The 25,580-nt window shown below is 38.3% G+C and overlaps 3 protein-coding genes across 4 annotated transcripts in view; 2 read left to right on the plus strand and 1 right to left on the minus strand.

Moving 5' to 3' along the window:
• The window catches only part of LOC117306614, a 68,299-nt gene extending 62,915 nt beyond the window's left edge, over positions 1-5,384 (plus strand). For both annotated transcript variants that reach the window (XM_033791103.1, XM_033791107.1), the window contains exons 58-63: positions 719-943; positions 1,334-1,397; positions 1,604-1,793; positions 2,422-2,544; positions 3,301-3,447; positions 4,611-5,384. In XM_033791103.1, coding sequence (XP_033646994.1) covers positions 719-943; positions 1,334-1,397; positions 1,604-1,793; positions 2,422-2,544; positions 3,301-3,447; positions 4,611-4,870 — 1,009 coding nt within the window. In that variant the 3' untranslated portion in view covers positions 4,871-5,384. The remainder of the gene's footprint in view (positions 1-718; positions 944-1,333; positions 1,398-1,603; positions 1,794-2,421; positions 2,545-3,300; positions 3,448-4,610) is intronic.
• A 3,196-nt stretch (positions 5,385-8,580) lies between these two features.
• LOC117306770 lies at positions 8,581-16,421 on the minus strand. The gene is made up of 12 exons (XM_033791271.1): positions 16,110-16,421; positions 15,588-15,723; positions 14,751-14,819; positions 14,020-14,096; positions 13,297-13,347; positions 12,826-12,890; positions 12,206-12,325; positions 11,712-11,792; positions 11,118-11,256; positions 10,459-10,541; positions 9,774-9,870; positions 8,581-9,089 (listed from the first exon to the last, which is right to left on the minus strand). Exons 1-12 carry the CDS (start codon positions 16,317-16,319, stop codon positions 8,862-8,864), a joined length of 1,356 nt encoding a protein of 451 aa, XP_033647162.1. The 5' UTR covers positions 16,320-16,421; the 3' UTR covers positions 8,581-8,861.
• Positions 16,422-16,548: 127 nt separating this feature from the next.
• On the plus strand, positions 16,549-24,790 carry LOC117306772 (polyglutamine-binding protein 1-like). Its single transcript, XM_033791272.1, has 8 exons — positions 16,549-16,806; positions 17,594-17,692; positions 18,002-18,146; positions 18,614-18,672; positions 19,719-19,858; positions 22,192-22,285; positions 23,210-23,288; positions 23,783-24,790. Exons 2-8 carry the CDS (start codon positions 17,620-17,622, stop codon positions 23,916-23,918), a joined length of 726 nt encoding a protein of 241 aa, XP_033647163.1. The 5' UTR covers positions 16,549-16,806; positions 17,594-17,619; the 3' UTR covers positions 23,919-24,790.
• Positions 24,791-25,580: the final 790 nt, after the last annotated feature.

Consider the following 25,580-nt stretch of genomic DNA (forward strand, 5'->3'; position numbering starts at 1 on the left):
TTAAGTGTCTTGCTTAAACAGCTACCTGAGCGGAAGGTTTTTAACGGAAATGGTATTTAGACTTGTTTACAATGCACTTGTTGACCATTTTAATGTAATTTTGATATGTTTACACTTATGAGTTTTTCGTAATTATCGATTAAAAAATCAGGCCCCAACCTAAAGGTTTTGAAAAACTAAAAACACTTCTGCCGTTGAGAGCGCGCGCCAAAGGACAATGCCGCTGACGTCATTTGTGGGAGTTTGCTTTGTTATACATCCACGCTGCAACAAAGCGGCTTTACAAATTGGAGCTCCCAACTATGACGTTTTAAGAGTGATTACGTAACGGGGCTTTTCGCAAATCTCTCAGAAAAGCACTGGATAAGGGTATTCAAAATGATTGTTTTTTTACACAATCAAAATCTATTTATAATCATATGACTCGATTTCCTTATTCATTGAAAACATTTTAAATGGAATTCAGCAAAGTTCACGACTTGACATTTTCGTTCAAGCAGGTCTTTAAGGACACAAGTGTCACGGCTGGGGATTCAAACCCACACTCTGCTGATCAGAAACACCAGAGTTTGAATTCGGTGCTCTTAACCGCTCGGCCACGACACTTCCATGTTGTTGCATCTTCCATTTTTGCATCCAATTTATTGTAATCCTCATCTTGTTCTTTATTAAAGCCATCTTTCTGTTTACCCTTTCTTTCTCTTGACCCTTCTTCCAGACATCCACAAGCTGGTTGTTGTAACTTCCAGCAGACCCTAGCTATCGAAGCTTCACCCGATGCCACATCTATCCTAATGAGTCTCCATCAGCCCTTAGTAAGTAGTCGACATGTCCCTCCGGCCTCTGTGTCTGTCATGGATGTATTTGATAAAGCTCAACATCTACTCATCCCAACCAAACTCACTAACCGCTGCCCAACGATGCTACTCTTCTGGACAAGATGGTAAGTATACTCAATTAAAATGTTTAACTCTTTCACGTGAAGACTGGTTTATATCCCTCCAGAAAAATAATTGTAAAACAAAACATTAAGACAGCAAGGACCATTAATTTTCAGAATGGGGTACAGGACTCTCGAGTGTGCTATTGTTGCCTGTTTTTTTATTTTTTATTTTATTTATGTGTACATATGATCAATTTATCACTTAAATAGTCACGTGCATGAAAAGGTTTAAATTGAAATTTTCCCTCAACTCAAGAGAAAAAAAAAGCCATTGTTCAACCCAAAATGTTTTACTTTTATTCCATGATATTGTTTTAGCGTGTGTTCATACCTCCTCACATAATGATCAGGTTTTAATCGGAACACTCTCTGTGTCTTTTTTTCTCTAAGGTGCCTTGCTTCAATGAAAGCGATGGATCACTTTGTTGACTATGCTAAGAACCGTGCTGGAAAGGTATGACCCAATAATTTGTCTTTCATTATTTTCTTGCAATTTCGATAACCAATTGAGTCCAAGTTTTCACAGGTTTGTTATTCTATGCATTTGTTGGGAAACACCAAGTGAGAATACTGGTCTTTGACAATTACCAAACATGTCCAGTGCCTTTAAGTTTCATAGCTTAGACTCTTGATAGATCTGTTTTAATTTGTTTTCTCCAGGTGATCTGCGTTTCATGTTGCTGTAACAGCACGGAGCCTTCCATTGAGTCCCATATACAGAGTCTGTCCAGGCAGATTATGCAGCGTGGATGGAGAGATGATGGTGTGATCAGGCATAGCTGTAGTTGTTACAGCAACGATGGTGGCATGATGCCTGGAAGTACACTAGGATTAGCAGAAACCCAACAAGGTATTCAGGGATGAGATTTATAATAACAACAAAATAATAATAGCATAAGAGTAACTATAAATATAAACATGAACAGTAAACTTGCGGATACAACCATGAGTAAAATCTCTCTCGACGTTTTGAACAGTATACTCTGCTCGTCTTCAGGAGAAATAATAGCATATATGGAATTTGATGCATTGCATGGTGAGGCATCAATACATATTTGGTTTGCGGTAGCACCATGTGTGTATCTACTTGCCAGGTAGATTCTTTTCTTTAGAGAACTGTCTTGCTAGCCCCAATATTGGTGGTCTCCCTATTTTGCCAATATCTTTGTTTGGGAGTACCAGTTTGAAGCCATTCAAAGTGTAACTACCATAGCCAGGGATCTCACCCAAGTTTACGATACAACCTTGGAAGCAGCAGCCAGGGGATCACATTAAGGGGATGCAACTTTTTACCTCCAATATCAAGAAATAAACCCCAAGGGAAAGGGACTGGATAAATTTCTAAATAATTCTGGGTTGAAAAATAAAGATTTACTAGAGTGGTACATGAACCTCTAACCGCCGGATTAAGAACTATGAGTTTCGATTCGAGCATCTACGAAAGTTTACCAATGCCTTGTGTGGTGTTTATTTTCTAGGTCAATGTACCGAAGAGTCCAATGCTGATCAGACGCAGATATCTTCAAGTTCCTCTGCCGTCAGTGTTCCTGAGCTGTTTGGTGTTCGTGCGACACCCATGATCATTATTCTACATCCAGAAGGTATTTATTAGAAGTTTGACTTGGTAATACCCCCCCCCCTCCCAACCTCCTGAGACCCAGTACCATAACATCTTTTAGTGAGGGAGTAACTTATGTAATTACTCGAATGCAGGAGGGTTCCACTACTTAGTGACTGGCTCCCCAGTAAGCCACATAGTATGACTGGCTTGGCAGGGGGGAGTGGTTTTTAACCTTGTACATGCTGTCAGCAAGACGCCTGGAAGCTTGCTACACAGAATAGATGGCCATATCTTGGTAGATATTTTTTTAATGTACAATTTTGTGCACAGAGTGTATGAGTGATAATATTTTTTAGACTCAAATACACAACTCTTGGACCAGGCCTCCCCCCCACCCACCCCACACACACACCTCTTAAATTTGTGGAATGGACCCGTCTTTAGAATGTCAAAGTGACTTTGACTTCCTCAGGATATTGTACTTTGGCGAAAATTGTGAAATAACTTTAGTGTATCATTGCTTATTTAAGGGTTTTAATGGATAATGTGAGTAGATGCCAAGTTGTTTTTTGTTGATGTTTAGATGATCTTCCCGTCAAGGGAACTCTGCAAACAAGGGGATATAAACTCCAAGCTGGCAGCAGCCAATCTCTCTCATACATTTTACGTCTTTGATTATGAATTGCACAAATCGAGAAAGTGTGATTCGACCTTGTGGTTGCAAATTCTTTAGTCAACTAACCACATGATGACCACGCTGACCCAGTATTGAGTTGTATTGCTTTATTTATCGTAGGTTATCTAGCCTGGCAGGGATGCTATGCTGCCTATGATAACGCAACCTTCACCTCCTTAATGGATGACACTCTAGAGGCTGTCATTAAGACCTCCAGGATTTCGTCATCGTCAAACTCACCCAAGCTTCTCTCTAGAGCTACATCAGGTAAAAACCGCTGAAACCTTTTATCACCCGCAATCGTCAAATCTTGTCCCTGTGTCAAATTGGAACCCAGGCCTTGCCCCTAAAGGGTTTTGATATCTATTGTACTTGTAGATCAAGCTTTTGGCCATGTCATGAATTCCTACTCATTCTGAATGAAGATGTATCAATATGTATGATTTATGAAAGTTATTATGTATGAATAGAGTTTACCTGTAAAAGTTACAGCTTCATAAGTCGTCAAGTTTTTAGATCCGTTGTACATGCTAAAATAATTTCCGTCTCACTAAGACAACAACTATTTTTGTTGAATTGTTTTACTCATGTCTCTGGTTCGAATCCCGACGGGGAGCATGTTGAATGGGGTTCCAGTCCTTACTTGATTGTGTAGGTTTTCCCTGGAATAATGTATGTTTTGTTATTTTTCATCTTTAAAAGTTGAGAAAGTGTTTCAGATAAATAAATCATTTACAATGAAATTAATGAATTTATTTACAATGAAATTAATGAATTTATTTACAATGAAATTAATGAATTGTTCATTTGCATTGAAATGATTTTTTGTGAATAATGTGTGTTATTGAAATGCCATTGTAATCTATTGATGTTGCTCTTTTGCAGGCGGGCATCGGTGCTTGAACCATTATTAACAAGAATGCATGATTTTCTGTCTAATCTTTTGTAAAATGGAAATGTGGATTTGTTTTTAATTCAATTTTGTAAGTGTGTATGATGATTTAAAATGTGGGACTATGTTGACATTTAATTTTTCATCCCTTGCGTTTTCCTTGTGCTTTCTGTCCCTCTCTGTATCTCTCTATATAAATGTGTTCCACTTGACTTCTTTTGTTACACTTACAGCATATACCATGTTTGTTGTGTTGTCATTTAGCTTTTAAAGAATACTCTGCTAGGTTTTTTACTCAATATATTTGTTCTAATTTAAATTCATAACAGTTATCTATTATATGTATATATGGTTCATATAAGTTTATATTCCCTTCTCTGTAATTGGTTGTTGGTTTTGACAATAAATAACAAAATAAATAAAAATAAATAAATAAAATATATATACCTTAAATAAATAAATAATAATTAGCCAATTAAATGTTATCCAAGGCAATAATCACAAATTTAAAATCCGTTTTCAATTGTTTTCATTGCAGCTTCATCCTGTACCATCAGCTCTTTACCCCAACGTCAATTAAGTCCACGTAATTTCTCCGACGTCTCCTCATCACGTCCTCCATCCTCTTCAACCTCATCCTCATCCCAGCCCAACGGATCGATCCCGAGGGCTAAGACGGCCCGAAGACGTACATTAAAGAAGAGGATCAGTGTTGAAGATAGACCATATTCAGGTGGTAGTAAGGGAAGTGGATCCGCTGCGACAAATGGTCGGACAAAATCATCCGGTAAAAGTTAGATGTTTTGGTTTTGAAATTTGATTTTGAATTTGATTATTTGCTAACAATTCCAAGTAAGTGGAGTGTAGTGTTGTCTTTTATTTTGAAGGGAACACTTTTTAACATTTTTGTTCAACTAAGTTTCGGATGCTGCAGGAAGAAATTGCTCCTATTTCCAAGTTTGTCTTGTATTTTGAGGGTAAAACTTTCAAAATATTTTGCCAAACTATTTGAGATTTTGTGAAGAATTATAAATTAAGTTTATTGGTGACATTTCTAATTTCTTATTTAAACTTTCTTGAAGTTGTGTTTATTAGGATATATGGGTTGTCTATAGATTATCTGTACCTATATATTGTACTCTTATATAGTATTTAATTTTCAAGTTATACTTTTCAGTTTTTGCCAAACTACTTTGTTGATTGTTTTGGGTTCATACATCTATTTACATCCACAGTCCCCTTTAAAGCCATTATACACTTTCGGAACAGAATTAAAAAGTTCACAGATTTACAATTAACTTACAGGGTTTACAGAGGGTAATGGTGAAAGACTTCTCTTGAAATATTATTCCATGAAATGCTTTACTTTTTGAGAAAACATTAAAACAATTATCAATTCTCGATGTCGATTTATTTTAAACAAGGGTGGGTTTTCCTGTTATTTTCTCCTGACTGCGATGATCGATTGAGCCTAAATTTTCACAGGTTTGTTATTTTATATATTAGTTGTGATACACAAAGTGTGGGCCTTTGGACAATACTGTTTACTAAAAGTGTCCAATGGCTATCAGCTTTCTTCTCCATGATTGAGGTTGAACTATTGCCAAATAAATTATCTTGATTTCTTTTTATGTCTTATTTCTTGCCAAGTGAACAATTAAATCTAATGCAAAATGCGCCAAATGCAACAAAGGAATTAATGCTCTCTCCAGCAAGTCACAAACTTTTGTACACATAGAAAATTTCTAGTTTTTTATCTCCTGAACACCATCCATTCCACAAAATATCAATGCCCAGATTTATAAAATGACAAATTGCACATAAATGCAACCTTGAGGTGTGAACTGTATGCGTGTCTTAGTTCAAAATAAGTTTGTGCCTAGTTACTATTGATGGCCAGTAGATTTAACTGTATACTTTATTTGGAGTTTATAAATCCTGGCTTTATTTATGTTTCATATTGCCCTCTAATGTCTACAAAGACCCAGTAACTGTGGTCCAGTGGTTAGATAGACTGAACATCTGAGGCTGCACTTCGAGGCTTGTGAATTACACCAGAGAGTGGCCTTAAGCCTGCATCAAGATCCTGACTGTTGCACAGTACGGATGTACCATTGATCTCGCACTCATTTCACAGTCAAATTCTACGGACACATTAACATATAAGACATCATTAAATGGATGTACATGTACTGTCATACACGTATGATTTATCCAATGATGCATACAACTAAATATTTATACATCGCCTTTCAAAGCGCTGAAAAGAGTGAGACCAATGGAACTATCATTACAACAAATTACATCAGATACAAGTGAGTTTTGAGAGTTTTTTTTAACAATGGCAAAGAGTTTCAATTTCTGATGCGAACTGGGAGGTTCCATGTTCGCGGAGCAATAAAGGAGAAAGTCCGGTTATGAGCAGATGAGAGTGTTCTAATATCGTTGGTTCTGTAACCCCAATACCTGTCCTTATCGTATGGTTTGCAGATAAGGACAGGGGACCAGTTTAGTGGTTAGACTGCAGGTCTTGCAATCACAAGGTTGTGGGTTTGAATCCCCCAGCTAAGTGCTGATTTCACAATGACTAGAATAAGTACTGTTGTCTAGTTGCTAAATCACAATTTCTTAATTTGTGCAATTCATAATCATAGGCGTAAAACCAATGTCTATATGTGAGAGATTGGCTGATGCCAGCTTAGCGTTGATATCCCCTTGTGGCAGTTTGCCCTGTTCCCTTGGCGGGAAAATTATCTAAACAAACTAACTAAGTTTTTGGTCAATCGTACAACAATTGCTACGTTGTTTTTGTGTATTCAAAGAGCAACAAATATTTTATAAACAAATTACCAGTACAGAAAGATTTTTATGGTATTTTTGGACTGGAAAGATTGTCCCACCTAAAGCATTTCAAATGCATTGAATTTTATATTTCTCTTGCCTCTCTTTCTGGTTTTCAAATTATTCAAATTATTCTTAAATTTAAACTTTGTGAACTTTTAAAAGAATGCTGCAAAAACAAACTGTAGTTTATGTTAGGTTTTGGTGCAATGATAGCAAAACAGCATTGACAATTTTATTTATTACTATATTCTACTGAACTGATACAGTTTAGGCTTTTCAAAAAAAATAAACAATTCTTGTTTGGCGCTGTCGAGTCGTTTTAACAAAACTCTACTGTTTTCTCTGTCGGTGAAAATATTAACAACTTTACATCACTATTTGTCATAAGTCACGTAAATAGAATATTTTAGACAATTTGGTTAAAACTTTACCAACACCAAGATTCAAGTCACTTACTACACTGTGAAAAATAAAATCAGGAATTTATCCTATAACATTTGAAGTATTCAACTTGTAGATAACTGTATAAAAGTGTTTGCCATTTAAAATGTGTGATTTAATTATTATATTACTAGATGATAGGGTTTGAAGTTTGAAGGATTTTAAATTGATTTTTGGCTATTGGATCACCACATAAATAGAGCGTTTGTTGTTTTTAAGTGTAAATTATATTTTTTGGTGTTGAGAACTGAAATACATGTATGAATGAGTAATTAATTTTGTTTCAGCTTTTGAAGAATTGTTTGAGAACAAATAAATATTGAGAATAAAGTACTTTGAGTTTTGTTTAGAGTTGACATAGTTTTTATTTCAAATTCATTCAATGTTTCTCTTTTAAAAAAATTGTCAAAATATCTATCATTACAAATATAACTGGTCTTGAAAAATATTGTTGTAACCCAAGTTTTTACTTAATACCTGGAAACAACCCCCCCCCCCCGAAAAAAGATTATCCTCATCTGATATTCTTATTTCCGTTTTGTCAAGAGAGATGGATCTTCAAGAGCCTATTTCTAACATCTTAAAGATAGGTTCATACTTTGGTAATAACACAAACAGAATGGGTGTATTTTTTTATCCAAAAGCCTTTTTGTAAAGATGGTAATAGGCATCCTGAGAAATAATTTCATCTGAGATGCCATGTTGATAAGAAATCAATAAAAGTTTGACAAATTTGAATCTCCAAAACTCGCATGAAGGCGTGGAGTCTGTTCGTGAATGCTGCAGCCAGAGATGTGGTTGGTGCCCGCTGTCACCTCGCTTAATGCATATGGGTTCGAAGTTCTTTATAAAAAATACCTTGACGGTGGTTTGATGTTTTCTAAACCAGTACACTGTAGTCTGCTGGGTATTCTGCTGAAACTTTCACACGTAACTTTTATTGTATATTTATTGACAGTTTTTCAATTACAAATTCAGCATTACTTTGACAAAAAAGAATCTATGACCCTAACTTTAAATTTTAGAAAAGTAAATATTAAGGCAACATTATCATTACATTTAAAATTAATGAGCCTTTAAATTTAAATTTAAACTCTGTCATTTGAATAAGAGAGTTCTTCAACTCAAATGCTTGTGTTTGTACACGGCCCAATTTCATAAAGCCCAGAAAAGAATTGCTTAACAGAAACAGGTCACCAGCCAAAATTACATTAAGTTTGCATTGTTGTGGCTGGTGTGCTCGACTCATTTTTGCTTAGCAAAGAAACAGGTCAAGCATTTTTTTCTGCTTAACAGCTTGATAAAATCAAGCCCCAGGGGGCCATTTCACGAGTTAGGACTAGTCCTAGGAGATATTAAAAACGTGTGGCTAGTCCTAAATTAGGATAAGTAACTCGTCCTAAGTTAAGATAAGACTAGTCTTAACTCATTGTTAAATCCAACCTTGGTCATACACCTAATATTAAAAAAAAAACAGTAAAATATTTCAAGTACTTGTTGTTTATCATGACTTTTCACTCCGTACAGTCCCATTAGAACCAGAGTTCTGACTGTCACTAGTTTCTTGCGTTCCATTATGCCGAGCCCTCCATTGTTTGACAAGTTTACGGACCGGTTCCACGATGGAATTTGGATTACGGTACAGCATGTGATGATCAGCGCCGTTGATCAGAATATGCTTAGCGTCTTTGTGTGCTTTGGACATCAGATTCTGTTGGGCTTTGGCCCATACCTGCACATAGGATTCAAAAACTGATTTTTTAAAAAGGTTGATCTACGTTAAATTATCATTGATTTGTCAAAACAAAGATCGCGGTACAACAATGATATTTAGTGGCTTGCTACATATCCGTCACTCATATCCATCACTCAGGGACGATGAGACCTACATGTATTCCCTTTTACATAGCACCATGTAATGGTTTGAAAGGTGCTGTTGCACAATATGTTGCCGATCAGACCAGGAACACCAGGGGCGTACCCTTCTCTTTTCGATGAGTGCACCATTCTTGAAATGAAACCAATGTAACCAAATTTACTTTTTCCTTATAGAGGTGCCCCTAACCAGAGGGAAATTGCTGTGCTCCTTCAAGAGATGAAGTTCAAGTTTTACATGTACTACCTGGATTCTTTCACATGCACTACCAATCCTAGTGCATTGGACCTATGGCTTAATGTCCCACCCAAAGGACAAAGCAATTACGGTTAAGTATCTTGCTTAAAGGACACAGGTGCCCTGACTGGGACTCGCACCCACACTCTGCTGATCAGAAGCACCAATCTACATAAATATTTAGTCAGTAGCCCACCATATTACCACTCTACTAATAAAAATAACACACAAATATAGCATAATGCATGGTGCTGAACAGAGTGACGGTATGGCAGCCAAGTGGCCTCATGTTCATTGTTTTACCTTATTAAGAGAGCTTGGCAGTTGCTCGTCGTAGTAGTTTCCAGTAATAACTGTCACTGATACAGACTTCGGGAATGGCTTCACTAGGAAGGCAGTTCTGATAAAACAAAAGGGAAATAAAGGTGTTAACTTTTATCGAGGTTTGACACAATTGTACGATAAGCAATTTTTATTTATTAGTTTAACAATTCCGGTTGTGAAGCCAAGGGTTCTCAGAAAAGCGAACTTAATCACTGAACTAACCAAGAACCACATGGAGAGAAGACAAGGAAGTTTTGTTTTGCAGAAATGGGAGGAAAACCCCAGAGAATTATTCCAAGAAAAACCAATGCCATCAGTTACCCCTGACGGGATTTGAACCAGGGTCCCAAGAAGTGGAAGGCCAGGAAAGATACCACTACGCCAACCTGACCACCCAAAGACCAGGGGCCAATTTCATAGAGGTGCTTAAGCAAAAAAAGAATATTAAGCACAAAAGTAGCACGCTTATTTTACACATGTTACTGGCCAAAGTGTCATGCCATATACATTGCTTGTGACTGGTATTTAGCTGTTGTTTACTTAATAGCATAACAATTGAGTGGAGTCTTGGCCAGTAATCTGATTTTACCAAGCAATGATTTTTTCGCTTGAGCAAAATTTTGTGCTTAAGCAGCTCTATGAAATTGGGCCCATAATCACTTACCTTAATTGAGCTAAACTCTGATTGATGAAATAATGCTCATCAACAACTGAACTCAGATGACGAGGCTGACACAGTAAATATTTCTGTAAAAAAATAATGAATAACAACATTAAATACTTTATATTTGGTTTGCGGTAACACCATGTGTATCTACTTAACAAGTAGATTATGTTCTTTTGAGAACTTGCCTTGCTTTATATTCTACTTCTGCGAAGTAAAGTTTCAGAATTCAGGAGACTTCTCAGTTCTGAAAAGAACTTTACTGCCTACTAACAACTACCTGGGCGGAAGGTAGAAAATTGGCCATTACTACTACTTTAGCTTTAGTGGATCGAGAGGACTTCTCCTAATAAACATTCAACAACAAATAATGTAACTCAATTCATGTAAAAGTGTTGCCAAAGCTGAAACACAAAGTTGCATCCCCTCAAGGTGCTCCCTCTGTTTCGCTTCCCAGGTTGTATCATAAACTTGTGTGTGGTCCCTGGCCACACGACAGTTAAAAGTTGTTTGGCTTCTGACTGGCAGCCCTGAACAAAGATACTGATAAAATAGGGAGACCACCAAGCTTAGGGCTAGACAGCTCAGTTAGTAAATCCACAGTCAATTTGTCTTTGTACAAGATTGTACAAATGTTGATCAATATAAAAATATCTCACCTGTCTCATGACTACAGTGTCTGGTATAACGTTGCCTGTGATTGGCTGTTCCATGAGACCTAACAATAAGGCAATGCGTGATAGACCAATCGCAGCAGAGAGCTGAAGAGACTGGAAGGAAGGCAGTAGGTGCTCAAACCTAATAGGTGAATAAGTGTCAACATTTTTGAAAACACAAACTTGCTGAGGTGCTGAACTTTTTTTTTAATGAGTAAAACAATTTAACAAAAATAATTTTCGTATCAGTGAGATGTAAGCAACTCTCCTAAAACAAAGCTCTGTGACTTCAAAAGAAATTGATAACTTCAAAACTTCAAAAACTTGATAACATGAAGCTGAAACTTCTACAGTTAAAGATATATAACATTCATTTTCATTCACAGTGAGTAGGGAATCATGACATGGCCAAAAAGGGTATCAAACCCTTCAACAGAGTTTTCAAGTCCATACAATTCAAACAATTGAAATCTGTTTATTATCATGATTGCCATCAGGTGTGATTCCTTCTCCATTTTTTTATACAAAAAAGCTCTCGTAAAAGCTAGGTACTTGGTAGTGACCTACAAGAAAAACTTGATTTGAATCTATACTCACCAAAAGTTACTCCATATTCCATTGTCCATCTCAAAGATTCCTTCAGCAAGGGGATCGATCAGTACCAGGTCAGAAACAACGCTGTATCAATGAAAAATTCAAGTCAAACGCAAACGTTAATTGAAAAATGTGCAAACGTCCTTGGCATTTTAATGCATTCTACATTGAAAATATACACATAGTTGGCAAACGTTGGACCCCCAAAATCATAATACAAGTCAAAAACTCTGAAGATTCCATGGTTTTATAGATAGCGATACAGTGTGGAAAACATTCTTAACTATTTCTCTTTCCTCTAGCCCGTTTTGTTCACTAGAAGTTAATATAATTATATGGACAGACTTTGGTTCTGAATAAGAACTGTCTGTAACTCTTGCTGTGTCCAAAGATTATTGAATGTTGAACTTGCAAGAAACCATGAAAACCATGGACGCCATTTCAGTAAGCAACTCTTTTGATGTAACAATAGTCCTTGTTTCCATCTCAAGACTTACCGCTCATACATCTGAGTGAAGAACCTTGCATTGATGGATCCCAATTCAGACCCCACCATAATAAACGGTTGAGGCTGATCACTGCTTACTTGTAATAGGTGATACAGGTCCTCAACCATCCTAAAACAGGGGAGGTTAACAAATAATAATGAAAAAGAAAAGGTAAACTAAATGTGTATAGCAAGTATATAATGTTCTGAGCAAGCAGAGTTTATTGAAAAAAATACATTCAAAGTTTCAATTTACTTTTTTCCAACATTATTTCCCCAGTTCACTGTGTCATTTATTTCATTCCTTAAACCATCTCAGCTCCCTGGGGAGTATACAGCATAGGCTGCCAAATATGTAACACTCCAAGCTAAATTAATCACAAGAGCCATCTCTGCCCTCACAGGTACCCAAAAGCAGCTTTACTTAAAGAGTCTTGCTCAATGATACAAGCGTCACGACTTGGATTCGAATCCACACCCAGATGGCTCAGCAACCAGAACTTGAATTGGAAGCACTAAACTGCTCAGCCAAGACACATCACAACATGTGCTAACAAGTTTGGAAATAACCATCACAATACTCATGATAAAAAAAAACACTCAAATCGAAACCCTTTATGGTTAACTTGCCTTTCCACAGTACTAGCTTGTCCTCTCTCTTCATTCACAACGCTGTAGGATTCTGAAGTAAAATTCTTGACAAATTAAAGAACAAAATCAGTTAAATCCTAACCATTATTACTTTCATTGTTGTCGGGTCAAAATGCAAGTGATCCCCCACCCCTAAAAAAAGAGCAAGTAAGTTTTACACAAACTGTTTTACATAAACTGCTTACAGTTAGACATGTCACAAGATCAAAAAAGAATGCAAGGGGACCAGTTTATCTTTGATTTGATGCCTCTTTTGTGGGTTACCATACCTGAGTGTGTGCGAAGATTTCATCAGCCACAGGTCAAATTAAAATGTGCCATAAATGACAAAATTTAATCAACCTGTAACAGGGGTTATGAGCAGGCAGTGTGTGCGAGTAAAAAATTTGGTGCGGCGGGATCAATTACCCCTACAAACAAGACTGGATCATTTCATGTTTATTATCTTACCACAGGTGTCCTCTCACTGAAGCCCAGACCAGCTCTATCATAAGAACAAACCTGTACATAGAAAAATATATTTTGTCAATGTACCAAATTTCACTTTACCCCTCTCTTCTCAAGTAAGAATACTAATCATCTCGTTGTGGGACTGAGCTTCAAAATAAATGTTACTAGAAAAAGATAGCTCTTAAACTTAGGGTCATAGATTGGTAAATAAGTTACTCAAAAAAAAATGATGACCATAAAAACTTACTTGGTGAGAGGCACTGCAGCTGTTGGCAGTATAAACTATCTTGAAAGAGGATTCCCTTCAAAGTAATATGGTTTGGATAATTTTTCACCCCAAAACATTTTAATCTAAGAAAAGATTCATGCATGAATTGTTTGTCAGATTTCTGAGGATTGGTGACCCTTCCTTGTCACACCTCGCTGAACGTGGATGGATGTGAAGTTCTTGTGAAATTGCTGTGACAGTTGTTTTGTTTGTTATCTCAGCAAAGAGGCACTGCATTCAGTACAACTTTCACATGAGACTTGCATGGTATCTTTCTTGATAATTAACGAGCATTTTGTGGGCAAAAGGCACTCTATGACTCTACCTTTCAATGTAAAAGTTTCAAGGGCATTGAGTTTAACTCGGTGACACCTCAAGAACCTTCATGAATACGCAAAACAATATTGCGTAAAACAATTTGTTAAAAGGAATGGAGGTCTACTTTCTCTACTTACTCGAGTAAATTTAGCGATCCTTGGTTGAACTAAACACCAAGCATCAGACGTCATACCAGTTGGTGCATCAAGAACAACTAAATACACAAAGATGGACTAATTATGTTCAGATACTAAATAGTTTACATTGGACACTAACTAAATCAGTAAGCCTGGGTTTGGGGGTTTTACTTAAATTTTATGAGATATCGCCCAACGCACAAGGCCGGATGGCCACTTCAAGGTGAGGGCTATACTTAACTGATTTGGGCTGTTGACCCTGGAGTGCGTTTTGGCGACCCCAACCAAAAACTGTTTCGGTTGTTGGTCCTGCTGTTCAGACTGAACGATAACCGAGTTGTGAGCTCGGTTACCGTTTTGGTTATGACGTCAGAAACAGTTTTTGGTTGGGGTCGCCAAAACGCACTCCTGGTTAACTGTCATCAGGGGCATTGTGCTCCTGGGGCTGAAACAGGGTTACACCCTTCACAGTAGGAGCCTGGTTGGTAGAAGCAGAATGCACTACCTTCCCAACTTTTTACGAAGCCGTTATGGTTAAGTGCCTTGCTCAAGGACAACAGTGTCAAGACCAGGATTTGACCGACAGTAGTTCAAGGAGTAGGTTGTTACTATCTTGGCATTTATATTCCCTTGTGGGAGCTCTACCAAGTGCCCTTGAGGAAAATCATCAAACAAACAAACAAACAAACCAACAAACAAAAACATTTGAGAAGCAACACTCAAATTTTTACCAGTTGGTGAGCCTGTGCCAGTGCAGTGTAAAAGCATCTTGTGGTTCCATCCAACATCGTACAGTTCACCTGAAGAAAAACAATGGTACACATGTAATCACAATGTCATAATAGCTAATTTTTCTGAAACAATATCCTTGTAACAAATTGCTAGATAGTCTAGAAGGAAATAACTAACAATTTTGTTGTTTTTGCCTCCTTTTCCTTCTTCACAGATAGCCCCCATTTTAGTCTGTACTGTTCACCAATTAAGCCGAATTGAACTGAACTGAACTAAAAAAAACTAAGCCCTTAATTACTTTTTGTCTCTCTTTCCACCTTTGATTCTGTCATTTGTTTTTCTAAACTCTTATGGATAAACCGGGCCTTTTCCTTTATTGTTTTCATGCTTTATTTTTCTATAAGTTTTGACAACTGAACCCTCCATCCTCCCAAAGCTTGCAGGAGGAGGAGAGAGGGTTTTGATGATCGGAACTACTTTTCTGTATGCTTTCTGCCCCCTCTCTCTCTTCCATCCACATTACTGCTTTTGAACACCAGTTTTATACATGTTTTTGGTGTTGTGTTATCAATTGGCCTTCAAGAAAGATTCTACTAGGGTCAAAACGTCAGACCATTAACTATATTTAGCTAATTTAAAAACACCTCTGATAAACAAATGTTCTTTTACCTCTAGCCCCCAATATCATTATAGTTGACTAATGCTGACTAAATTGTCCATGTACAGTATAGTGAGTGGAATGAAATACAACGTAAATTTAATTGAATCACGTGTATCATCGTTTGTAAACATATGCCCCCTATTAATTCCTATACATGAAAGTACATTATTTTTACCTTGTGGTTTTAATTCAGCTGCTTCTCTGTACAATGATGCATGGTTGAGAATTGCAGGCAAGACCAATACTAAAACTACATACTTTCCAATGTGGAAACAGTTTGAGAAAAAACCACGCTGAGCAGTTTCTGAATCCTGAAAGAAAAGGGAAGTGGAAAAATAAGCATATATACTTTAGTTGTAAAAAAAATAAAAAATTATTCCCTTTTTTTATTCATAAGACTTAGCCTCACTTGTGTGGTCACCGTGGTATGGTGGTTATACTGCATGGCTTGCAATTAGAAGGTCGTAGCTAGCGAGCCAACTTCACAATGACAAAAAGTATTGTATTACTATTGTCGTCTAGTTAATAAATCACAAACTTTTATTTTAAATTTATAACAAAAGACTGTGCCTAACCTAAGTAAAAACACAATTTTTGTACTTTTAAATTAATTTTGTTTTTCAAATACATAAGGTCAACAACTAATTGATATAATACACTTATATGCAACAGTTTTCAAAAACACAATTTTTTTTACCCTTTCTTGTTTGGCCGCTTTCTTTGCGCTGCGCCTAGACTCCGGGTTTGGTGGTGTCTCGCTGGGCGCAGTCACCGCCGGTATTTCGGCACTATTGACGGTAGGCTCTGTCGCTGCAACTTTGTCCTTTGGATGTGTACTTCGCGGAGATTTTTGAGATTCTTTTCGTCGTTTTCTTGAACTACCCACGTCTCCCTTTTCATTTGTCATGTCGAGAAGCTAAAAATTGTTTTGAAGAGCGAAATTGCAGAGTAAACTTGACTCGATTTTATCGACTTATAATTTTTTGGGGACACGTTTCCTTGACCATTAAATAAATGAATAGCGCCCTCAGTCGATGTATATGAGAGGAAAAAGACTAAACTCCATTCAATATAAGATGAAACCAACTTTGATCATAATTTTATTTCAGTTGTTTTATTGATCTTAATGAAGCAAGAAGTGGTGAAAAAAATAATATGCCAACGAAACTAGAGGGTACAAGGAACGTTTTTCAAGCTAAAAAGGAAGACATTTGAAAACTATTATGATGGCACGGCAAAATCTGACAAATAAATCGACAAGTTTGCTTTACGGCATTGTGGGTAAAACTTCTTATGGTCCATGGGTTATAGATATTTTGTACTTCATGGTGAAAAGTCCACACTCGTCGCGACCGAATGCAGCTAGAAGTCGTCAGCAGATATAATAACAAAACGTAAGTTTCACTTATTTCACTCTAAATATTCACTCGACTTAAATTTGATACCCGGCACTAGGACGTCCCCTAAAAAGTTCTTTGGCAAAAGCTATAATATATACAGACAGAGCACCAAATCAGGGTTTATAAGTACTTTTAATATTAATTTATCCATGAAAGAATGATTATCCATTCCAATCCAAGAGAATAATTAGAATGGCCATGGGCAAGATGATTTTGGGAACCATGGAACACAAATGGGGGGATTGGTGGGGGGGGGGGGGGGGGTGGAAGCATAAATAAATGACATTCAAAAAATTATTGTTAAGGAAAATTGATTTATCCCATGTGATCACACCCTTAATAAAATTAAAGGAACACGTTGCCTTGGATCGGACAAGTTGGTCTATAAAAAGCGTTTGTAACCGTTTTTTATAAAATGCATATGGATGGTTGGAAAGATGTCTTAAAAGTAGAATACAATGATCCACACAAATTTGCCTCAAAATTGCGTGGTTTTCCTTTTACTGTGCGAACTAACACGGTCGGCCATTTATGGAAGTCAAAAATTTGACTCCCATAAATGGCCGACTGTGTTAGTCGATGAGGTAAAAGGAAAACCGTGCAATTTAGAGGCATGTTTGTGTAGATCATTGTATTCTACTTTCACAACATCTTTCTACCCATAGGCATATGCATTTTATAACAAACGGTTATATACGATTTTTAAAGACCAACTCGACTGATCCAAGGCAATGTGTTCCTTTAATCTGATCGCCATCTTTTCTTTTGCCATTGACTGTAGATTTGTTGTACATCTTGAGTTTGAAGATGCCACTCCCAGCTGCTCTAGCCGCAAGACTTAAGAAAAGAGGTCTGATTAAAGAAGACAACGCTTCACAAGGTGAGACATCTTGTCCCAGTCCCACTCTCCCTGGGACGAATGTAATTGGGCCATACAGCTAAACTGTATCTTCTCATCATGATCCCAAGGGTCTAAGAGAACTCTGTGTTTTTTAACAAAGTAATTGCTGGAGATTATGACCGGGGTACCATTTGCAGCAATGGTAACTGTTGGGATTCTAGCTGGTAACCTATTTTTACTAAGCAAATATTTTTTGTGCTTACAGGCTTCATGAAATTTGGCCTAGATTCCCGCTTCTGTTTCTCTCTGGCATCATTTGATCCTATTTTTAATTTCACAAACATCCAGATCCACATGAGGAAATCATAGCTGTTGACTACTCTGATGACACGCCCGTACAACAAACAGCGCCCTCTACTGAGGATGTCGTGGTTGCGCCAGCAGCGGGGGAGACACTCCCCTCGGGATGGTTCAAGGTCAAAGATCACATCAGGCAAGTGTCTTCAAATCAGTTGATTTGGTTTATTTTGATTTGATTTGAATCGGTTTGTTAGGAAACATTTCATCACTGCCAAAGGCTGACTTGCGAATTTGTTTACAATTATTATGAAGAACTTTATAAACTAACAACATATATTTATTTTGGTTTTACCCACACTGATAGCACTGTATACTCATTACTTATCCTCGATGCGATTTTCCATCTATTAAACAGCAAATACAATATCAAATTCTTGAAGGTTTTAATCCTATATACATATAGATAAAAATAATAAAACTAACCTGTGAAAATTTCATTTCATTGTCGCTTTTTTAGATATCGCCGAAAATCTGAATAAAAAATATCCATGCAATAACCAAATTTCAAAGCTAAAATCCTGTTTTAAGAAATCATTTTGAATGCATCGCTACAAAGTCTATTAATTTTCTTTATCTCTCTCTTTCTTTGTTTTCAAACAGTGGTTATTACTATTATTGGGACTCAGACAAAGATTTGGTCTCCTGGCTCTCACCTAAAGGTAAGCAATTGTGGACAAATGTCAACTTAAAGGCATTGGCCACCTTGGGTAATTGTCAAAGACCAGTCTTCTCACTTGGTGTATCTCAACATATGCATAAAATAACAAACCTGTGAAAATTTGAGCTCAATGGGTCGTCGAAGTTGCGAGATAAGAATGAAAGAAAAAACACCCTTGTCACACGAAGTTGTGTGCTTTTAGATGGTTGATTTTGAGACCTCAAATTCTAAATCTGAGGTCTCAAAATCAAATTTGTAAAAAATTACATCTTTCTCGAAAACTACATTACTTCAGAGGGAGCCGTTTCTCACAATGTTCTATACTATCAACCTCTCCCCATTACTTGTCGCCAAGTAAGGTTTTATGCTAATATTTATTTTGAGTAATTACCAATAGTGTCCACTGCCTTTAAATCAATTTATGGAAAGTTATAGATTTGTCAAAATTAGCCCAGGACAACCAGCAGTTAGTTATCGACCAGGACAAGGTTTTTACCGGTCGGTAATTCACCTTGTTAGAAATTGGGTGTCAGAGAAACCTTGTGACATTTAAACGTATTCTGGTAAGCATAACTTTGCTGTGCTTAGCAGCTCTTTAAGCTTGGACAACATAAAAAAAAAAAGGATCACTATCACTGGTTCCTTGTTTTTTTGGCTATGCAGTAATTGATATGGCTTTGATGCCAATGGTTGACTGTATGAATTAATAAATTCTCTGATTGCAATGATTTACTGTTTATTCATTGTCCATTTTTTTGATTTCATTTATTCACTGTTTGCATTGCCAATCTCTCTCATTTCGTAGGTTCACTTTTTCCACTGTCAAATCCCTAAATTTTGATGATACACTTTATCAATTGTCAATGGGAGACTTTCCAATGCTAGGTGGCAGCAGACTTACTGGATAAATTTCCATTGTTTACGTAGTTCTGAACATGCGCATAATTCTGAGAACAATGGCTTTACCCGGTAGGTCTGCTGTCACCTATCGTCCCAGAAAGTCTCCTATTTCTCATTGACTCACTGTATGCATGGTCAATTTCTCAGATCCTAAGGCACAAGTAACACTATCAGCCACGAAGCTGAAAGAACTCCAAGAACGTAAAGCCAAGATGCAAGCTCAACCGCAACCGCTACCGCCAGGAACTGAAACAAGAAACCAAGTAGAGAGACATGGTGCACCATCGGTAAGATAGTTTACCCCCAATTCTTCTGCAGCACCCCAAAATCATTGGTGTCTCTACACCTTAGCTACCCACTTTATACCCTTGGGATTAAGCTCCTTCCTCACCACTCCTAAATAGTGGGCTAAGTGTCCCTACATCTTAGCCACCCACAGTACACCCCCGGTATTACCCCAGCTCCTTTCTCACCCCTTCTTAATAATGGGCTAAGACCCCCTACATCTTAGCCACCAACAGTACACCCCGGTATTACCCCAGCTCCTTTCTCACCCCTTCTTAATAATGGGCTAAGTGTCCCTACATCTTAGCCACCTACAGTACACCCCCGGTATTACCCCAGCTCCTTTCTCACCCCTTCTTAATAATGGGCCAAGTGTCCCTACATCTTAGCCACCCACAGTACACCCCCGGTATTACCCCAGCCCCTTTCTCACCCCATCTTAATAATGGGCCAAGTGTCCCTACATCTTAGCCACCTACAGTACACCCCCGGTATTACCCCAGCTCCTTTCTCACCCCTTCTTAATAATGGGCCAAGTGTCCCTACATCTTAGCCACCCACAGTACACCCCCGGTATTACCCCAGCCCCTTTCTCACCCCTTCTTAATAATGGGCCAAGTGTCCCTACATCTTAGCCACCTACAGTACACCCCCGGTATTACCCCAGCTCCTTTCTCACCCCTTCTTAATAATGGGCCAAGTGTCCCTACATCTTAGCCACCCACAGTACACCCCCGGTATTACCCCAGCTCCTTTCTCACCCCTTCTTAATAATGGGCTAAGTGCCCCTACATCTTAGCCACCCACAGTACACCCCCGGTATTACCCCAGCTCCTTTCTCACCCCTTCTTAATAATGGGCCAAGTGTCCCTACATCTTAGCCACCCACAGTACACCCCCGGTATTACCCCAGCTCCTTTCTCACCCCTTCTTAATAATGGGCCAAGTGTCCCTACATCTTAGCCACCCACAGTACACCCCCGGTATTACCCCAGCTCCTTTCTCACCCCTTCTTAATAATGGGCCAAGTGTCCCTACATCTTAGCCACCCACAGTACACCCCCGGTATTACCCCAGCTCCTTTCTCACCCCTTCTTAATAATGGGCCAAGTGTCCCTACATCTTAGCCACCTACAGTACACCCCCGGTATTACCCCAGCTCCTTTCTCACCCCTTCTTAATAATGGGCCAAGTGTCCCTACATCTTAGCCACCCACAGTACACCCCCGGTATTACACCAGCTTCTTTCTCACCCCTTCTTAATAATGGGCCAAGTGTCCCTACATCTTAGCCACCCACAGTACACCCCCGGTATTACCCCAGCTCCTTTCTCACCCCTTCTTAATAATGGGCTAAGTGCCCCTACATCTTAGCCACCCACAGTACACCCCCGGTATTACCCCAGCTCCTTCTCACCCCTTCTTAATAATGGGCCAAGTGTCCCTACATCTTAGCCACCTACAGTACACCCCTGGTATTACCCCAGCTCCTTTCTCACCCCTTCTTAATAATGGGCCAAGTGTCCCTACATCTTAGCCACCCACAGTACACCCCCGGTATTACCCCAGCTCCTTTCTCACCCCTTCTTAATAATGGGCCAAGTGTCCCTACATCTTAGCCACCTACAGTACACCCCCGGTATTACCCCAGCTCCTTTCTCACCCCTTCTTAATAATGGGCTAAGTGCCCCTACATCTTAGCCACCCACAATACACCCCAGGTATTACCCCAGCTCCTTTCTCACTTCTTCTTAATAATGGGCCAAGTGTCCCTACACCTTAAAACAGAGTCTTTCTTGAAAGCTAAATGAAAACAACTTTGCTGGGGTCGAAACAACACACCATCAGTAAGTTTTTTGCAACAGCCAATCATATGTTTCTCATCTTTTTACGTTCTTATCTCAGGCTTATTTTTATACACAAAGTTATACCAATCAACGAGTTAATTTATACCAATCAACAAGTAAATAAGATCAATCAATAATACTTAAAGAAATATAATTGGCCTAAAGACCAGGGCACTAATACAAAAGGCATTGATACGGTTATTGTAAAATGCGCTATACAATAAGTTGTTATTATTGTTAGTATTATTATTTTTTTTTATTTTTTTGTGCTGATTGTGTAAAGAGGGGGTCTCCAGTCGACAAGAACTCCACTCGACAAGCTTGGCTTTTTGGAGACCTCCATCCACACACATTCTATGTGCAAGCTGTTGGAATTATATAATGTGTTAATATTATACTACTCATGTTTTGCGTGAATGTGTGTGATGGATAACATAAAGAAGATACTTTATACAACACTAATATAAGAATGTGTTTGTCTTTGATCAGGTTGGTCCAATGAGGCCGGGTATTGAGTTACGTAAACAAACAGAGAGACATGAGAGACCATCTCCCTATCAGAGACCTCATAGAGAAGACAGAGGTAAGTAATAATAATAATAATAATAACCAGTTTTATATAGCGCTTTTCACGCCCGAGGGGTGTCTCAAAGCGCTTCCAACATTATTACCCCTGGTCACTGGGCCTTAAATCATTCCTTAAACCATCTCAGCTCCCTGGGGAGTATACAGCCTGTACGACAATTATATGTGCTACTCGGCTAAACCAATCACAAGAACCATCGCTGCCTTCACAGGTACCCATTTGGGTGGAGAGAAGCAATTATAGTTAAGTGTCTTTCTCAGGGACACAAGTGTCACGACCGGGATTCGAACCCACACTCTGCTGAGCGTGAGGTCGGTGCTCTTATCCTCTAGGCCACTCTGCCACGACAACCCACTTGATCTTCTGCTAGATCCCTTGAGTGGTTTATTAGGTTCCATCTTCACTCCTTGGAGTACTTGCCTTGCTATTTATTCTACTGGCACTGGTGTGGTCATCTTTACCTTACACCATTCCAACTCGTTGTAACCAAACTGAGGCTGGAATAATAGTCTGGTGCCATGCGCAATGAATGTTAGCATTCATTACTGTCATTAAAAACAGGGAACATGACCAAGATGGTGACAGCGTGATAAAGCTCTATACCAACTGTTTTGGGAGGGGGTCAGGTTGGCGCATTAATATCTTTGCTCACCTTCCACCTCGAGGACTCTGGTTCGAAACACTTAGGGATTGGGTTTTCAGTCCTGACCTTACTGCTTGGGTTTTCTGCCGAATAGTTTTATGGATTTTTCCACCCACATCTAAAATTGAAACTGCCTTCCTTGTCTTCTCTGCGTTGGGTTCTTGGTTAGTTTTTCTGAAGAATCTTTGGCTTCGCAACCAGAATTGATAAATGAAATTAATCTGTTCCATTACTTCATTATTCAGTTCCTTGAGGTTTTTTCTTCTTCTCCATTTCAGATTCTCATCAAAGACAGAGGCGGAAGAAAGATGATGAGCTCGATCCGATGGATCCCAGCAGTTATTCCGACACTCCACGGTAGGTAACCCTTGATTTAAAGACACTGGACACCTTTGTTAATTGTCAAAGACCAGTATTCTCACTTTGTGTATTCTAATATATATCATAGCATACAATAACAAATATGTTAACACTTGGGCTCAATTGGTCATCGAAGTAGCAAGAGAATAATGAAAGACAAAATAGCATTGTTGCACAAAATTTGTGCTTTCAGAAGCCTAAGAAATGATTCAGACCTGAGTTATTTTTGTTTGTTAAGGTTCTTGTGAAAATTGTGACAGTTTTCTGCTGTTTTTTCAACAAGTAGACTCTGTATACAGCTGAAACTTTTACAGTCGACTTTGATTGTATATTTCTTGATATTTTTGCCAGTAAATCAGCATTACGTCAACAACAACAACAATCTATGAGGATGTGTCTTTGCTTGATCCAATGGATCAAACCAGTTTTTCAAACACTCCAAAGAAAACGCTCCATTTTTCAAGTTTTGTTTTTCTTCTTCTTCTTTGCAGAGGTAACTGGTCCTCGGGTCTCCCTAAGACAAACGAAGCAAAGACTGGAGTAGACGTAACGGCAAATGGACCCCTATTTCAGATGAGACCTTACCCTAGTCCCGGTGCAGTCCTAAGAGCCAATGCTGGTAAATGAAACAGCCACTGTGAATTTGTTCTTTTTAATATTGTGCATAAAGACATTGTGATTGACTATTTCATGTGTGGTTCGGCTGGTAGCTTTTAATTGGCGCATGAAACGGCAGTTGCAGTAACATCAGGATCGCTTCGTCATTTCATGTTCTTCATGACCGAGGTGTTAATGGAATAGTTTTTAGACTGTTGAAATGAATCACCCAAAGCTTTTGGATGGAAGGGAATTATTATTTGTAACTTCAGAATAATTAGACCAGTCTGATGCAACCTAGTGTACGAACATCACCCGTTGAACATGTTTGTTCCTGGTACGCACCGTGTCGCAGTTTCATGTCAGCGCATCATCTGGAGCCGGCATGCTGTTTCAATGGATTTTTCCTGATCTCAGGATTTGCTGTATCTGTATCTGTTCAGTACTGCACACAAACTCCACTATCGGGATATCAATGGTGCAGGCGCGTGGTGGCTAGTAGTGGATTAATAGTGGGCCCCCTGAATAAAGGTAGCATGTCATTTAATCTTCTCAAAACAGCCTTCATATTGTTTTTTAAAGAAGTCAAGCAGTCGCCAAGGGATTGGAGGAATAGTCGACATTGAGTACAAACCTGTAGTTTTGTCTTTGTAGTGATCCACAGAGTTTGTAAATCTTCTGAATTTTAACATGTGGGAGGTTTTGCATCTGTAAGGCAGAGGATCCCCTGACAGCAAGCTACCGTTTCAGAAATGTTCACTGTCCTCACTGAGATAATTTTGTTTACGTGAAACATTCGATTTAGTTTTTTTTGGTTTTATTTCTTTGTTACATGACTGTTAAATGCTTAACAATTTGCTTTAACTCTCCTCTTTTAAAAATAAAATAAATTCATTACATGAGTACTGTAATGCCAAGTTTGTCTTTATTTTATCAATTAATTAATTTTATCTTGTGATATACGTTGAGTATTCTTGAAATACAATGTGCTGAATCAAAAGTTCCCTGTCTGTCCTCAAAAGTCCCTTGAGCTTGACTCTGTCCCTGTCTTCAAAGTCCTTTGTATCTGTTCTCAAAAGTCCCTTGCCAATAATGTTGCCACTGTATTCAAAGGTCTCTGTCCATAAGGCCCGTGCCCTTGTCTTCAGGAGTGCCATGTTCCCATCTTCAAATGTCCCATGAACTGTCTTTGAAAGTTTCCTGTCCCTGTCTTCGGAAATCCATGTCATGTCCTTGGAAGGCCCTTGTTACTGCTGTCAGAAGTCCCATGCCCCTGTCTCCACAGTCCCCTGTCTCTGTTTGCAGAAGTCTCTTGCCCCTGTCTTCAAAAGTTCCTTGTCCAAAAGTCCACTGTTCTTGTCTTTAGAAGTGTGTGTCTTTGTCTTGAAGCAAACGACTTTTCTTATAAATACAGAAGTCATCTCTCTGCAATTCATTTAACTTGAAACAATGTAACAATGTACAATTAATTAAGGTCTATTGAACAAAGATGTACACACAAAAAAACTATTAAGAGGCCACAATGGAGGCATACTCAAAAGACCAAATATTGTATGTAAATGCATTGTAGGACAAGCTACTGGACTTCTGAACGCACAAACAGAGCAACAAACAAAGTAAATGCGAGTTGACTAGCTAGGACGGAACAAGAATTGAAACCATAAAACTAGAAACTCGTAAAGGTGAAGGATG

This window comes from Asterias rubens, chromosome 2 (assembly GCF_902459465.1).
Source record: "Asterias rubens chromosome 2, eAstRub1.3, whole genome shotgun sequence".
NCBI lineage: Eukaryota > Metazoa > Echinodermata > Asteroidea > Forcipulatida > Asteriidae > Asterias > Asterias rubens.

What these genes read in the sequence shown, in the direction of transcription:
- LOC117306772 (XM_033791272.1), top strand. Translation starts at nt 17,620, where the DNA reads ATGCCACTCCCAGCTGCTCTAGCCGCAAGACTTAAGAAAAGAGGTCTG. An exon ending in AGAAGACAACGCTTCACAAG is followed by an intron (nt 17,693 to 18,001) that starts GTGAGACATCTT and finishes ACAAACATCCAG; the next exon opens with ATCCACATGAGGAAATCATA. An exon ending in AGAGACATGGTGCACCATCG is followed by an intron (nt 19,859 to 22,191) that starts GTAAGATAGTTT and finishes GTCTTTGATCAG; the next exon opens with GTTGGTCCAATGAGGCCGGG.
- LOC117306770 (XM_033791271.1), bottom strand. Translation starts at nt 16,319, where the DNA reads ATGACAAATGAAAAGGGAGACGTGGGTAGTTCAAGAAAACGACGAAAA. An exon ending in AAGCGGCCAAACAAGAAAGG is followed by an intron (nt 15,724 to 16,109) that starts GTAAAAAAAATT and finishes CTTTTCTTTCAG; the next exon opens with GATTCAGAAACTGCTCAGCG. An exon ending in CAGAGTTTAGCTCAATTAAG is followed by an intron (nt 9,871 to 10,458) that starts GTAAGTGATTAT and finishes TTGTTTTATCAG; the next exon opens with AACTGCCTTCCTAGTGAAGC.